At 41.5% G+C, this 17,595-nt stretch overlaps 1 protein-coding gene across 6 annotated transcripts in view; it reads right to left on the bottom strand.

Annotated features, from left to right (window-relative positions):
* Positions 1-17,595, bottom strand: part of NTRK2 (neurotrophic receptor tyrosine kinase 2) — a 275,271-nt gene that overhangs the window by 229,482 nt on the left and 28,194 nt on the right. For all 6 annotated transcript variants that reach the window (XM_039543228.1, XM_039543226.1, XM_039543229.1 and 3 more), the window contains exon 6: positions 13,427-13,584. In XM_039543228.1, the coding sequence (XP_039399162.1) occupies positions 13,427-13,584 (158 nt within the window). The remainder of the gene's footprint in view (positions 1-13,426; positions 13,585-17,595) is intronic.

The raw sequence follows: 17,595 nt of genomic DNA on the forward strand, positions 1-17,595 counted from the left end.
GTCCATTTCTGGAGCATTGCACTGTGGGTAGCTATTCCGTAGCTATCCCATAGTTCCCGCAGCCTCCCCCCCCTTTGAATTTCCGGGTTGAGATCCCAGTGCCTGATGCGGCAAAAATCATTGTCGCGGGTGGTTCTGGGTAAATGTCGTCAGTCATTCCTTCCGCTGGGAAAGCAACGGCAGACAAGCATTTCATGCCTTTTTTTCCCTGGATTGCCCTGGAAGATGCCATAGCATGGCAATCATGGAGCCTGTTTCGCCTTTTGTGACTGTCACCGTATGTGTACTAGATGCCGCTCACAGAGGCGATTCAGCAGTGGCACACAGCTGCATGCTTTTGCTTTTGCATGATAGCAGAGATGGTTATCAGCCATATTGTACCATCTACCATACCATAAATTGGTAATAAGATGGGCATGGCTACCAGTCCTTTTGCACTGTTCCATTTGCTGCTGTCATAAGTGCCCCTGGCTGCTCTTAGCCAGGGGCAAAGTTAAAATTGGGAATGACTCCCTGAGTCAATCCCTCCTTTTTGGTATCTAAAAATAGAATCAGTCCTGCCTAGAATATGGGCAAGTGTACTAGAGAACCACTGTATCAGAGAACCAGAGAGCACAGCTGCTCTGTGTCAGATCCTGCATAGATTATGAGCTGTATGCTATTCACAGGGGGTGCTCCTGCAACAACCCCACCTGTTCATTCCATTCTTCCCCAGCCTTCCTGGGCTACCATAGCATTGTCCCCCCACTTGTGTGATGAAGTAATAAAGAATGCAGGAATACTTGTTAGTGAGAAATGAGTGGAAGGCAGCCTCCAGTTGCTATGATAGTCCACATAGGACATTAAGGAGTGTGGAGGAGAGGAGCCCAGCATCCTGCTGCTAGTCCAGGGGCAATTGAATCTTTTCTTTACACATGAAGGGTGGGGGCTGATGAAGCTCGGCCCCCTGTTGCTATGATGATGATGGTTATCAGCCATATTGTACCATCTACCAGGAAAAATTAGGGCCAGGCGCCCTTGATCGACCTGACCGATGCTAGTACGCATGGTTACCAGGCCTTTTGCACTGCCCCATGTGCCAATAGGCTGATGATGACAATGGGTATCAGTCTTATTGTACCATCAGCCACCCATGGTGGGGGGGAGCAAGGATGTTGGTGTTGAGTGCTGCACCATCGCGTCTATCTGCAGCATTCAGTAAAGATAGGGTGACATGTAAAAGAGTCAAGACAGGATTGTTTTCCCTTTCACTTCTGGGGGTGGGTGGGGGGGTGCGTAAATTGCCTAGCTATGCCCTGACCCACCGCGGACACTGTTTTTGACCCTAGAAGCATTTGGAGCTCAGCCAAGAATGCAAATGCTTTTCAGAGACTGCAGGAACTGTGGGATAGCTTGAGTCCTCCAGTCCATGAGCGTCCATTTGATTCTTTGGCTTTCCGTTACGCTTGCCACGCAGCAGTGCGCTGAGTCCCTGCTATGGCGTCTGTCTGGAGATATTTTAAAAATGATTTTGAATTTCGTCTTCTGTAACGGAGCGCTGATAGAACGGATTTGCCTGCCCTTACAGCGATCACATCCGCATGGTCCGTGCTGGAGCTCTTTCTTTATTTTGATTTTGGACTGCATCGCCACCCGTGCTGATCGGAGCTCCACGCTGGGCAAACAGGAAATATTCAAAAGTTCGCGGGGCTTTTCCTGTCTACCTGACCACTGCATCCGAGTTCAGATTGCGGTCCAGAGCGGTCACTGGTGCACTGTGGGATAGCTCCCGGAGGCCAATGCCGTCGATCAGCGTCCACACTAACCCTAATCCGATATGTTAATACCGATACTAGCGTTACTCCTCTCGTTAGGGAGGAGTACAGAAACCGGTTTAAAGAGCCATTAAAATCGATATAAGGTGCCTCCTAGTGTGGACGGTTGTGGCGTTAAATCGGTTTTAAGCTCCTAAAACCGGTTTAGAGGCCTGGTCTATACTGGGGGGGGGGGTTCGAACTAAGGTATGCAAGTTCAGCTACGCGAACAGCGTAGCTGAACTCGAAGTACCTTAGTTCAAAGTACTTACCCGTCCTCACGGCGCGGGATCGAAGTCCGCGGCTCCCCCGTTGACTCCGCCACCGCTGTTCGCGGTGGTGGAGTTCCGGAGTCGATGGGAGCGCGTTCGGAGTTCGATATATCACATCTAGATGAGACGCAATATATCAAACTCCGAGAAGTCGATCGCTACCTGTCGATCCGGGTGGGTAGTATGGACGTACCCATAGACAGAGAGAGTGAGAGTGAGAGTGTGTGTGTGTGTGTGTGTGTTTTTAAGGTGAAATCCTGGCCCCACTGAAGTCAATGGTAAAACTTATACTGGCTTCAATGGGATCTCCCCCTATATGTTCTAACCATGTGATATGCACTAACTAATGAATATTCCAACCTGAACCCACGCTCTGTGGCCGACCTCTGTCTCAGTAATAGTACAGCCATGTTCAACCTATTACTGAGACAGAGGTCAGCCATAAAATCTGAGTTCAGATTCAGAGCTACATTTTTCTTGCTGTTGAGATATGAAACCTGAGGAGTTGTGCCGTATCACTGGCCAGATTTTCAATTTGACTTATATTAGTCATGATAATTTGGACATTTGTAGCACCACCAGTGATATAATGATTCTATGATAGCAGAAGAGTTGAGAACCTGAGCCTGAGTTGTCACTCTTGTAAGGATCTGACTATAATAATTTCACTTGTTTTTATTTCTCCTATTATGGTAAGTCACACCCCCCACCAATGTAGCTGAGCACAGAAATACAAAAAGCCATACAGAAAAGTTTCACCTTATTAATATCAACCCTCATTCTGTGATCCTTTATGGAGCAGAACTCTATTGCCAAATTCCCACTGAAGTGAACTGGAGATTTGTTCATTTAAAGTCTGCAGCCCTTAGTCTGAAATCACAACTGGATGATGTTAGGCAGCAGAACACAAGAAGTGTTCTTAAACTGCTGGTTTCCAATGCACCAAGTTTCCTACCAAGTTCAAGATATATGTTCAAACCTCAGTCTCTGAGCTAGGAGCAATGTTTCTATAACTACCCTTCTAGCTAGGGCAGGAGCAGAGATGATGGGCTCTGAAAAGACCTGGAAGGACCATCCCCCAGCATACCAAAACAGGATTTTCCTTGTGATAAGAACAGAGATTTTGCTGGGGAGGAGGGGGAAAACTGATATTCAAAGCATTTCTCACAAGCCAATTTATATCTGGCCTTCATTAAGGTCTTTTTAGTCCATAGCTGGAATCTCCTGAAACATCTTCTCAATACAGCTCTCAGTCACAGACTGATGAGCTTAATATGGGAAACAATCATCTATTATACAGTATTTAAATTTGTACAACATATTTTCAATACCCCCTGCTTTACAGATATTCTCTACGGTTCAGGGAGTACAATGGGCCCAAACCCAGCCTTGCTCACCACACACACAAGTTCCCAAAGCTATTCACTGTTGCTCACTGCATTCTTCATGCTGGCAGGAGACTCCCCCCACATGTGAGTATAAGATTTGCTCTTAAGTGCAACATCTGCAGCAAATATTTTAACTTGCTATTCATTTTATCCAGTCAATCACATTGTTTGGAGGATGGATCTGGTGCTGGTCAAGAAATGAGAGAATATGGCTCCTCAAATTACAATGTACCTTTCCTGGCTGAGGATTAGGAAATATAAAGAAAAATATTTTATTCAAAACAAAAATTGAATATCGTTGTTGGATAAATTCAGTTAAAATTTGACCAGTTTCCAGAACACAAGCTAAAATCCTGAAAAATATTTTACATATATGTGCGCGCACACTTTAGGCTTGCATGGGCTTAAAAACAAGGCAAAGTTTGTTGTTTTTTTCCTGAATTGGGGCATAAATCTGGGAATTGCTGATATGATGCACCTGTTGTGTTGCATTTTGCAACCAGCTGCAGCCAAGAAACTGTTAGCTAAATTCAGCCATGGGGTAAGTGGGTACATTTCCAATGAAATCAACAGAAATACCATGCGGGAGTCAACTCTGCTATACCTCTATAGCATCGAAAACAGGATACCCCTACAAGATTACATGCAAAGCATTAGCTACACAAAATAGAAAACATTATCTCCATTCTCCCTCCCTTTGTGGCTGCAAAGTCCCACCTTTGTTCACATTTAAAGATCCAAAAGATAGAAATATCTCAACAAGCCTTTCACAGAGCTTCTTCCAAGGAGACAGTCGCTCGCATCCATTTCACATGAGAGCTTCAGAGCAAGGTCAGACAGACCAGAGCACTCAGTGCTGCTGTCAGCAGTCTCTCCACCTTGCTTCGCCAAAGCAATCAAATGAATTCAATGCAGCTGAGCTGGGCAAAGCAGACACAAGCCTTCACAGGTGAATTGAGAGCTCTGCTAACAATTTTAATGGAAGCTAATGAAGGCTGGATTGATAGAGTGCAAACCTCTGGAAAAGGACTTCTTGTACAGCAGTTGCTATTTAAAAACACGTTTAGTATGGAGCAGTAAAATGTTCATTCTGCTCTACCTGCAATATTTCCTATTCCTATAATTAGGAATGCTGAAAATACAGCAGTAAAGTCAAACACTTCAGTATGACAAACATGGAGCTTTTTAACTTTTTAAGTCTGAGGAACAGGACCAGGCAAGATGTTTGCAATCATACAGAATAGTCTCTCACGCTTGATTTCAAGTGTGCATGTTCCTGAAGGCAAAGTCCTGACCCAGCCTCCATTTTGTAAGGAATTAAGAGAGTCATTTCTTTAGACTGTTGGAAAGGCGGTAGCATCAGTCTTTATCTAGTTACATTACAAGGATGAAATAATAATAATAATACCTAGATCTTACAAAGCACTTTTCATAAGTACATCTCAAAGTGGATAAGTATCATTATCACCACTGTACAGGTGGGGAAACTGAGACACAAGGGTTAAGTGACTTGCCAAAGGTCACCCAGCAGTCCTGTTGCTGAAGGAGGAGTAGAACCCTGGTCTCTGAAGTCCCAATCCAGTACTCTACCCAGCAGAAGACACTACCTTCCCTGCTTCCCCTAAATATTCCTATTTCTTTGTTCTATGGCTATTATAAAATACTTCCCTTTCAAACTAACTTAGAGCGAAAGTCACAATTATGAAATGCAATGTTGTTTTTACATTGTGAGGGGCAGATTTTCAATAGTGCATGTACAATAATGTATGTTTAATTTTGCTCACACACAACCCCTGATTTACACATATATCTAGGTTTGTGCATGAGAATAATCTAGATTTGCACATATGCATCAGAGTTAGTACATGCACAAGTTAAGTACATACACTTTTGAAAGTCTGGTTCCTACTTTCTCCCTCCCTCCTGACAAGAAGCTTCATAGATAAATCATGGTAGTCAACTCACTTATTTTCATTTAAAAAGCTCTTAATAATGAAAAATGTTTTAATTAAGTTCAATTGCATAAGAAAACGTAACTCAACTTCTGAGTTACAGTGTAAACCCTGTTGCTGTCAAAACTCTCATACAAACCATTATTCATGCAGATCTTGATCATAGATAAGAACTAAAACTCAGTACCAAGAGAATAAAAATAGTTTGCCAGCATACATCATGCATAACAACTATTACTAGGAGCCAAAGTAAATAATACAGAATAGAGGGTGAATGAATATTCTGACAGGTAACACAGAGAGAATGTTTATGACTTTTTTAAAAAGCCAACTAGTTTTGCTTGTTATGTTCTACTTTCGTCAGCCTTATCTGTGAAGTTTGACTGATAATGGAAAAGATTTCAACACTCATTGGATTATGCCTTTTCTTGCTGTTTTGAACTATGTTGTGTTGTGACAGCCTAAGAGCCAATACTTATTTTATTGATTCACTAATATTATTACATCTTTTCTATTATTTAAACAAATAATCATGCCAATCTTTCAATCTGGTTTCATTTTCTCCCTAACATCCAAAATCCTAACAAAACTCTCTAGCTTGGTATTTCTCATATTTATTTACCTCCAGAATAGAAATCCATCACAATGGCCATTTCCACAGTCTGGAGTAAAGCCTGCGTGAGTCTAATTTATTTAGAACTATCTTAACACTCGCCTATACAAATTACTGGAAAAGGGCTTCCTGGACACAGCAAGAAATGAGCAAACTGGCTTTTAGATCCTAATTGCAAACAAGGAGCAGCACCTTCTAAAATTCTGTCAATTACATAATGCAAGTTAACAAGAGCAAAGCCAAATCTCTGCTGGAAGATTTACAATACTAAGTACAAGAGAAAAGAGTCAGCCTCTTCTCCATATGAAAACAAAAATCCTGTTATTAAGACAAGTTTTGGGCCCAATCCTGCAGTTCTTAGTTAGATAAGCTGCCCTCAACTGACAGGTTATATCCATACACAAATTGTGATGCCTACTATCACTGTTCAGGGCAATGGCCCCTGTATTCCCCTTTTATGATTCCTCAAGGGCACCCACTCTAAGCTCCCAGCTGTCACCTCACTTGGGTAGAGATCTACATCTCTCCCACTCCAGACTGGGGTTTTTCTAGGCTGCACAGGATCCTCCTTACACTGTGATATCCCAGCAAGCCAGACTGCCTAAATAGGCCAGCATCTATGCTTTGCTTTCTCTTCAAAGGCTGTAAACAGATAAATTGCCAGCAGTTATGCCACACAGCTCTTTATAAGCAAGCATATTTATTCTTAAGGTGAAAGCATAACAAAGGAAACATATTGAAACAATAAAAGAACTTACATGCATGCTAAAAAGCTTACAAGAGGTCACCCCAGTTCCAACCTCAGGCTCTGGCAGGTGTTAGTCCTTCCAATGCCTCCCAGAAAGGATTGGGGACTTCCTTGGACAGAAGGTCCTATCCATTTGCCGGATCAAAAAGATGGCTTTGAGCGAGTTTAAACTCAGGATATTTATCCAAGAGTCCTTCCTTTGTCTGTTGGTCTCTAGAGAATCTATTTTGAACTAGTACAGGTGAGCCTCACAAGGAGGTAGTACCTCTCTGGGGGGGTTACAACCTGGCTGATTTTCCTTAATTACCACCCGTTTCAGTTCCTGTAGGAGTTGGGGTAGCCCTCCCCCATGCAGAGGAACACAGGCACAGCGGCACAGGAGGCAGCAACAGGGGCCCATTTGTGTAGTGTTTGTATCTCTGAGAGGAGGGCTGCTGGGGGGCTGCTGAAAGAGGGCTGCCTGAGAGGAGTAGCAGCAGCCAGCAGCCATGAGCCAAGCAGCAGAGGACACACAGGATGAGAGGCAGCAGCTGTGTGGTATGTACCTCTAATAGAGCTGCTGGAGGAAAAGATCCAGGCCCTAGAGCTGCAGGTGGAAACCCTGATAGAGAAGAAGGGGGGGGAGAGAGATGAGGAGATGAGGCCAAGGAAAAGGAGAGCCAGTGAGGGGAAATTGAGCTAAGGAACAGGTTTTGAAGGTCTGGAGAAGAAGACTATGCCAGGTTGGGTAAGACGCTCAAGGAATTGAGGCTCAGGTGATCTTCAGTGGGATTCCTGTAAGGGGCTTTGGGATGTATGGGCACTGGGGGCTTTTTTGGGACAGACAACTGTTCTAGGAGGAGGCTGGGCTCATCTGATTAAAGAGCTTTAAACTAGGGTGGAACGGTAGCCATGACTGGAGTACAGGTATGGAAGGGGTATGTGCTGTTTAGAAAAGACCGATGCAAAGGTGGTGGGGGGGAGTACTGTATATATATAATATAATAAAAAAAATGTGAAATAAACTAGCGCTGCAATGGACAATACAGAGTCTGTTTGGGCAATGGTCACATTGGGGAAGAAAACTACCAGAGCCTCATGATAGAGAGCTCTTTAATGTTTTTAGGGAGGTAAACACTAATAGGAACTGCTTGATCATTGCTAGTAATAATAATAGGCTCAGCTTTTCCTAGACGTGATAGCTAATGAATTCCTTCATCAGCATCTGAGACTAGGGTGTATGATTTCAAAAGGCTAATTTTTACTAAATTTAACTAGTTAGGGGGGTGGTGGACTGGGCTAACATTAGGGATCTTTTAGACCGAGCTGGATGAGCAAGAGTCTTAGAGGGGTCATTAAAAAAAGCAGAAGCGTACCAGGAGTGGGAAAATGGGATCAGATCAGGAACCTACCTTTATATTGAGTCAGAGGGGGCAGGAAGCTGTTTTTAGCCATATAAATAGGAAGAAAACCAAGAAAGAAGAGTGGGACCCGCTTAAAACTTTAAATGGGAGAGATTTAGGATAATCTTGGAATGGCACAATATCTGGGAATGAAGATATGGGGGTAGACATTACGTAGCTGAGGTAGAAGCCAAACTGGGACAGCTTACGGGAAAATGATAATCTTCATCCTAGAATATTGAGATTAGCTAATGTAGTTCCTATATTCAAGAAGGGGAAAAAAGTGACGGGAATTATAGGCCTGTTAGTCTAACATCTGTAGTATGCAAAGTCATGGAAAAATCTTAAAAGAGAGAGTGGTTCCGGAGCATGAGGGCGATGGCAACTGGATAGATTACAGCATGGATTTACGAAGGGTAGATCGTGCCAAACCAACTTGATCTCCTTCTTTGAGAGAGTAATTTTTAGACAAGATCTCATATATCTGGATTTCAGTAAGGCGTTTGATACCGCATGAAGAATTACTGGTTAAATTGGAAAAGATGGGGATCTTTATTCAATCTATTTATTGCTGACCTGGGAACCAAGAGTAGGAGTGGGCTGATAAAGTTTGAAGAGGATCGATATTCTCCAGGGAGATTTAGATGACCTTGTAAACTGGAGTATTAGTAACAGGATGAAATTCAATAGTGAGAAGTGTAAGGTTATGCATTTAGGGATGTCTAACAATAACTTTAGTTATAAGCTGGGGACGCACCAGTTGGAAGTACGGAGGAGGAGAAGGACCTAAGACCTCATTTGGAGTATTGTGTGCAGTTTTGGTCTCCCATGTTTAAGAAGGATGAATTCAAACTAGAACAGGTACAAAGAAGGGCCACTAGAATGATCCGAGGAATGGAAGGCCTTTCGTATGAAAGGAGACTTGAGGAGCTCGTTTTTTTTTTCCTTAAAAAAGAAGGATGAGAGGAGATATGATTACACTCTTTAAATATATCAGAGGATAAATACCAGGAAGGAGAAGAATTATTTCAGCTCAGTGCTAATGTGGACATGAGATATAAACTGTCAGTCAGGAAATTCAGGCTTGAAATTAGACGAAGGTTTCTAACCATCAGGGAATGCAATACTGGAACAGTCTAAGGACCTCCATGACTTTAAGATTAAGCTAGATAAGTTTATGGAGGGGATGGTATGATAGGATAACGGGCTTAGTCAATAGGTCAATTATGTGCCTGGTATGATATAACCTTTTCCAGAGGGTTTGGCTGGAGAGTCTTGCCCGCATGCTCGGGTTTAGCTGACCGCCATATTTGGGGTCGAAGGAATTTTCCTCCAGGGAAGATTGGCTATGGCCCTGGAGGTTTTTCGCTTCTCTCGAGCATGGGGCAGGGTTCACTGGCCTGCATCTTGCAGGAGGTCAGACTAGATGATCATAATGGTCCCTTCTGATCTTGAATTCTATGATTCTATGATAAACCATTCATTTAAAATAATGGACCCCAAAGGGTTGCAATGTTTGTCCCATATACACCACGAAGTAGTTACATACAATCCAGGTCCACAATATTACATAAACTCAATACCATAAGTCTTTCAAGGTCATTGCAGGAAATAGTCATATCTGGCACAGCTACAACAAATAAATTAGGCTTTTGTGCTCTGAAAATCTACCCAAGAAACTGACTAGGATACACAACCAGTTGCAAGGAAAAAATAACTTGCAGTGAAGTGGCATGATATAGTAAATATGCAAAACTGGAAGGATAATCAAAATAAATAGATGGATCAAACACACTGCTATGTGCAATATAAGATCTTTGATTAGGTAGATTGGTCATACAAGGCAGAACAATGTTGAGAGTCTAAGACCAGTGGCAAAAACAAAGGCATTAAATGTGAGTGAAAGAAAATTATTTCTTTACTAATTTTACTATGCAAACACTGGTAACAGGTGACTCACTGGACAGTTTTAAATTTGTTCATTTCAACACTGAATACAGAAAAATATTCCAAATTTGATCTTTTGATCTGTGGCCAGAAAAAGGACTTCATTGTCAGTAGTTCTTATCGGCTTTCACCATAAATGTGGATTATGGAAGTTCAACTCTAAGCTAAAATTAAATTGCAACTAGCTTTTAACCAGTCCATCAATGAACATTTCAACTACATTAACAAGTACAGTGCCACAGAACCTCACAATTTCTCACTTCACTGATCTGCAAACTGGAGAATTCTAACCAAGAAACCATTTATTAGCAGCACACAGTAGCAAGGTGCCCTATTACCAAGACTTTTACAACTTACACTACAGAATGCTTACTGGTATACTATTAAATATTACCATCAATAATTAATGGCACTTGCCAGAATAAATTAATAAAATACTTTGTCAGACAGTGTCCTCAATTTTTATCTAAAATCAAATTTGTTTGCTTAGTTGCTGATTCAGAAAATTAACCAAATCTGCTGTGATGAATGTAGTAATAGTCATTAGGGCAAATTAGCAAGGTTTTACTCTGTTAGGTGACAATATAGCTTACAAAGGCCTGAGCACCCACAAAACCTATCAAAGTCAAAAGAAAGGGTAGGGGGTAGTTAATTCACAGGAAGAGGAAGAAAACTGTAAACAATGTACATTTATTACGCCACCAAAACCAAAGGTTTCATTCTTCCTATAGTTAGAAAACAATTAGCCTCTGTTAACTTACATTTTGTTAGAAAATTAAACAGACTAACTTCTTTAGAAAAATATCTGCAGGGATTAAAGATATGGTTAAGGATTAAAAATATGGTTTCTGATTTTCAAAGGGGGAGCCACAGCTACAGTCTATGGAACTGTGGGTTTTATGAAAATTAAGTCCACATAAAATAAATATCAGAGAGATACTCTTAAAAATAGTAGCTCAATATATGATTTCTTAAAACTGTTTCAGAATACAGGTTGTGCTCACGTGGCTGTTGTGATTTGTCTCCTTTAAGTGTGTCTGCTACATTCCTGGGAGATGGCAGACTTAGCATTTATATCACGCTCTGGATTTGTTTGTGTAGTGTCACCCAAGGGAGTAAACTGTAATGCCATATTACGGTACAAATGTTCACTTAGGGCTGAGCTAAGAGTTAAAGAGAAACACAAGTCTATCCATAATCAAGTTTAAGTTCCATGCACAAACATGAACATCAGAACAGGCACATGAACAATTTGTGGTCCTGTGTTGCTGTTCACACAACCACCCCTTCTCCTCCTCTCCAGGGTCTCCAACCCCCTTTCCTCCTCCTCCTGCTCTAGTGTAGACCATTTGCAGTGGCCTTTGGAAGGGCCACCAGATTGGCCAATGACTCCCCCGATCTTGCAAAGCTCTCTTATGTGGCAGGAGGCACACCTCCCACAAGGCGCACAGGCTGAGAAACACACCGAAACTTGCTGCAGTCACTCAATGACTCAGTAAAAGGCACATGATCCTTAGTGCTGGGAACTCAGAAAACTGTGAAGTTAAGGGATTCTCTAGTTACCAGGGGGGTTCTAGTTTAGGATTATGGGGTCCTATGTTGGATCTGACCAGCTGCAGCAGAACAGGGACTGTTTTGGCTTCCAGTGTTTCGTGACAACACCCCTGCCTTGTGCCTACTACCCCTAGTTCTTCCAACGACCTGGAAGATGCAACAGCTCTCCCTCAAGCCCCTCAAAGCGGAGCAGCCAAGTTCAGCAGCTGCTGAAGAGAGATTTGCTCAGTGCTGGACTGAGATTACACAGTACTTCAAAGAGATATGTATTTTGCATCTCATGTTGTTTTCCCCCTGCACTCTTGCCCATCTCTTCCCTTCTTCATCCACTGACACTGCTGGCAACATGGGAGAGCTACTAAATACCAGGATGCTCTTTGCTCTCCAATCACAAAGTGCTCTCTGCTCTGCTTGACACACATAGCCATGACAGGAGCATGTACTCAACAGCATCTATATGAAACAGAGCATTCATCTGATTTCCACCCCGTTCTCCTCCCTGGTTATGGGTTTCAGGCCCAGTTGGGAGTGCTGAAAAGAACAGGGCCGCCCAGAGGATTCCGGGGGCCCGGGGTCTTCGGTGGCGGGGGGCCCTTCCGTTCCAGGGGCCCCGAAAAACTCTCGTGGGGGCCCCTGTGGAGCTCGGGGCCTGGGGCAAATTGCCCCTCTTGCCCCCCCCCCCCTCTGGGCGGCCCTGGAAAAGAAGAGCAGTCTGGTGTTGTGAAGCACTCACAGAAAGGTTAAAGCTGCAGAGGGCAGAAATAACAGAAGGAAGAAAGGCAGAGTTTATTTCCACCTTCTTCCCGTCCCCCCTCCAATTCACTCTTCTTTGCCTCTTTCCCTATCCAAATCTATCCACTGGGTGTTGCCCTGCCCTCCTTCCTTCTTTTCCTCCATGCTTGCTTCATTCTGCTCTCTCTCTGCCCATCAAGGAAAACAAAATGAAACTTACTATCTGCTAGTGAATTGCAATTTGAGTCAGAAACAATTGTGCTCAGGAGAGGAATCAAGCCCAACTGGTCCCTCTGCCACTAGGTCTGAGGCTAAGAAATACTTTTTCCAACTAGTAAGAAGTGAAACTGCCTGACAATTGTTCTAAGACCCTGTGGAAGGAAGCAATTGAAGCAACGAGATGAGAATTATCATACAATGTCTCCTCAAACCAGTAGAGATTGGTATTTTGCCAAATGCTGCAAACTGAAACCTGCAGAGTCTGCTTCACATAACCCATACAAAGTGGACTCTGCAGGGTTTCCCTCACTCTGTTTGCACACAGTTACTGATATCTGCATGGAAAAATACAGGATTATTTGCTTGTGTGTTTTCTTTTTAAACAGGCACAATGTATAGCCTGAGTTTTGAAAATGTGATGCTAATAACACTCATTTTTAAAGGAAAATAAAGATTCTATTAATCTAGGGAGTCTGTGAAAGTTACAAATGACATTTTTAAGGTAGGTAACATTTTGGGTCTGTTCATCTTGAAAGCATCCTTTTCAATGTAATGAATATATATGCCATTTCTATATTTAGATATTTTATTCTGATGCATTTCTGAGCAACAGTTTATTTAAAAGATTTTTTTCTAAAAAAAACCAAACATTCTAACTAAAGCTCACAATATTAATCCACAAGGTGTAAAGAGTCAGAGGGACCTTCTCCTGAGATTTCATGCAGTGGCAAATATATCATCTTGAAGCCAAGAGCTGAAACTATGGTTGCTTTTCCTGCCTGGCAGTAACTTAACTTCATAATTGTTTTACTTTAAAGCATATTACCGCAGTTGGGGATCTGCATGTCCGAAAGAGGTATCCTCTTGTTGTTGTCATTTATGCAGTAAAAATCCTGAGTTTCTGGGTTAGAAAACTTGGTCTCCTGAAATATCTTGATCCACATAACATCACAGGAACACTTGAATGGATTGTCCACTAGAATCCTATAGCAAAAATTAAATCATTTAAAAATAAAAATCAGTTGACATCATGTGTCTAGAAACACTGCTGTGTAGGTTTTTGGTTTGTTTTTAAATGTCACTCCAAGTGCAGCCTAGAAGCAAAATACTTTGCTTAATAAAATTATGGAGCCAGATCCTCAATAGTATAAATGGGTACATCTCCACTGAAGTATGAATCTATAATCCACTTACTCCAGCTAAAGATCTGGTCCATGGTGCTTATCACAGATATGAGATACCACACATAGGGCCAGATTCTGATCTGAACCCGTGAAGTGACTCCATTCACTTCAATGAAATCATTTTGGATTTTTACCAGTTAAATGGAGATCAGAATCTGTTCCATAGTGGATTTTGATCTACTGATTTATAAAGTACACTCCTGAAAAGACTTCACTGTATGTGGTGGACTCTTTATGGACCCATTCAGTCCCATATTATGATTAAAGTTTAACAACTCTAGTTGTAAACAAGAATTTCACACACCTTTAAGAAGAAATCATCCGTATGACTCTGGAAGATGATACAGTGAAAGGCTTTAACTAATATCAACCAGAACCTAACTAAAAAAAGGGCTGTAACCCACTGTATAAACACCACACAACTAAACAGCACACTATATGGAACTTCAATCAGAGTTTAGCCCACCTACCTGATTCTAATTTCAATACTCATGAAAACCTTAGCCCAATGTAATGTGATGAAGCCTGAGTGAAGTATAATGGAGACAATCCAGATGCCTGACTCAGAAATGGTCCAGGATTTCACCTTTTCTCCTAAAAGCACAGGTGAGTTCCAACTGATAAATTTGTCAGTGTTTCTTTGTGACCTCTAAAGACATTTCATTATAAAAAGAGTAATGAAACTCCACAAATGACCATGATGCACATAAGTTATATTCTAGTTGCCAACAAAATCTGTTGCCTTAAGCATTAAAAGCTGCACTCTCATTATTAGGCTGCAATTTAAAATGTCAAATTGGTAGAAAATCAAGACAAACCCATGAGTCAGTTTCTCAGAAATGTAACGTTTCCCCAAGTTTCACACATAAAGGTGCAACTACACTGTAGCTGGGAGTGTGCTTCCCAGCTCAGGTAGACCGATATGCATTAGCTATTTGACCTAGCATTCTAAAAATAGCAATGTAGCCAGAGGTAACAGGGGTGTCAGCTCAGGGTGCATACCTAGGGTTCTGGGTGGGTTTGTACTCAGGTGGCTAGCCCAAGCTGCCACCCATGCTAAAACTATCAACACAGCTATTTTTAGCACACTAGCTCTGCTTGAGCTAGTGTGTGTCTGTTTACTTGAGCTGTAACACCTTTTGTGGATAATTTATATTAGCACAAGTCATCCAGTTGATTTCAATGGCACTACTTGTGTGAATAAGAATTACTTTTTAAAAATCTCTCTTTGGTTAATAATAACCAAGCAACCATTTTCTTCCATTGTTTTAAATGTGATTTAACTTCCCACGGGAGTCACACCATGGTGACATTCTGCAGAAAGGGGAGGAATAGAAGCATGATTGTCCCTTCCATGCACTTACTGGCTCAGTGAGTAGCAATTAACATTTTCATCTCATTTGCTGTAATTCTGCAGTTGCAACTACAATTTTGTTTTTAAAGCAGAATCCTTTCAAAGCGGCTTCTTATTTCCCTTCTCCACATAATCTGGAGAACATCTTTCACCTCACGCCTTTCACCCTGGCCTGAAATTTCATTCACTTACACTTTGAGTTAAGTGTCTTCTATCAAAAGTCAGATTTAAAGCAAGCTTCTCACCAAGCACACCCCACCTCTTCCTTAGCTCACTGTCTCTTCCACTTTCCTGCTTTTCCTCTCTCACCTTCATCCATTCTGTCCTCCCCACTTTGCCACTACCAACTCTATATCCTCCTCTCTCCCCACCAACCCTGTTCCCACATGCCTTCTCACCTCTACAAATACCTGTCTTACCTCTACATCCTCTCTCTCTATCTTCTTATATGGACCCTCAGCACTGTAGTAGCTAACCACCTCAAACATTAATCATTTATCCTTGCAATGCTCTATGAGATAGGGAAGTAGTATTCTTCCATTTTTCCTAAATGTGGCTCACTCAACATCCATTTCCTCTGTCCCTGCTCCCAAACTGCTGAATGCCTATGACATAAATCCCATGATTACAGTACAAATGTATTCTCTCCTACTCCACTTCTCCCAGATGCTTTGCCAACAAGCACTACTTTCCTACCCGCATGGAACTGAATTCCCACAACCTCTCTTGCTTATTTAGAATTTTCAATTTCCTCCTACAGTCCACATCTTGAGCCCTCTTCTTCCTTTGCACAGGATCACACTAACATCTTCAAAAAGATCAACATGATTCACTGTGATCTCACTGAACTAACTTGTAAATTACTACCTTTTGCACCTTCAAATCCCTTTCAAAACCAGTTCAACCATGACACCTATAAAAAATTGGTCACCTGATAACAGAGTGGTTCAGAGATGGTCAGTATAGCTCATGTGTAAACTGAAGTTATTCAATTTAATACAGTGAAGTAATTCCAGATATATATTGACATAAATGCCTGCAGAATTTGGGCTTAGAATTGAAATCAGTACTTTTTCACAGTCACCCTGAGCCAAATCAGGCTATCAGTTACACTTGTGAAATCCAGGGGGCAAAAATGGCTCCATGTCTTTTCCTAGTTGTTCAGTTACACTAAGACAATATGTTTTTGTTTCAACAGCTTGCTTTGTGCATTAAGATACTGTGCACCAATATAAACAGTATCATCTTTATTGCTGAGATTATATCAGCTACCAAATAGAGAGGTGAAAGTTATTGCCAGATGTCAGGTAAAAGTGCCTTTTTTGGGTGAACACATGCAGAGAGAGGACTGTAAGGAGAGTTTGGGATTTTAGAAAAAATTACAGATACCTAACAGAACAGATCAAATGGAAGCATTTTTCAACTAGCTATTCTTTCCATTTTAATGCTCAGTGATTACCATATTATGGAAGAAAATTCCAGTGAATGAAGTTCTGTGGACTGTAAAGTGATTACACCCCTTAATCATCAACAGAGCATACCTAAGGGGCATAATCTCATTTTGGTGCCAGGGATTAGTGCACTTCATTTCTCCTATACTCAAATGAGAACATACTCCAAAAGGTGTCTGAGATTACAACACATTCTTCTTGGCTAATATTTCTGATTTATCTACTTTATATCTCCAGGGCCCTGATCTTGTACTGAGCTCTGAGAAACCAGAAACCTTCCCATTTCAGAACAACTTGTTCAGTTTACTGGCTTCTGAAAGTCCCTTCTTTAGGCACCTAGCACTCCCCATGCATTGTATGGGGAGTCTGGATGCCTACCTTGTGACTGACAATTCCCCTGGCCTACAGGCTCCTTAAGTAGTTAGGTGTTGCAACACTGAGAGGAGCAAACCCTAAACACCAGGGCCCAAATACTTAACCTCTTCTGTGTGTAGGTTAACGCAACCTATAACCAGGAATACCAATAATTACTACACCAGAAGTATCGTACGGCTCTTTTTTCCTATTTTCACATATGATTAAATATAAGAAAGTGATATGTTAATACATATACATACATCCTGCTTAAAAGAGCCTAGAATATAGATGTATGGTTTGAAAACCAGAATAAGCAAAATGTATGTTAATCATATGGTTATAGAATATTTGTAATGTAAAATCTATTTCAGTTCAGAACAATTTTGTTTTCAGGAAAGGAAAAACATTGTTGAATGGTCAAACACAACTGCTGCAAGGCCAGTAAAATACAAGAAAATGAGGAAAACACTTAACATGAAGATCTGCAAGTACTTAATTTCTTACTTCAGGCTTCCACCTTCTTTAATTCAAAAACCAATAGTTTTATGTGAAACAATTTCAGAATAGAACATTTTAAAGCTGACAAGGAAAGGCAGGTTTTATCCAGATTAATTGTGTTTCACTGGAGAGAAAGCAAATGTCATGGTGT

The sequence above is a fragment of the Mauremys reevesii genome, linkage group 6, assembly GCF_016161935.1.
Source record: "Mauremys reevesii isolate NIE-2019 linkage group 6, ASM1616193v1, whole genome shotgun sequence".
Taxonomy (NCBI): Eukaryota; Metazoa; Chordata; order Testudines; family Geoemydidae; genus Mauremys; species Mauremys reevesii.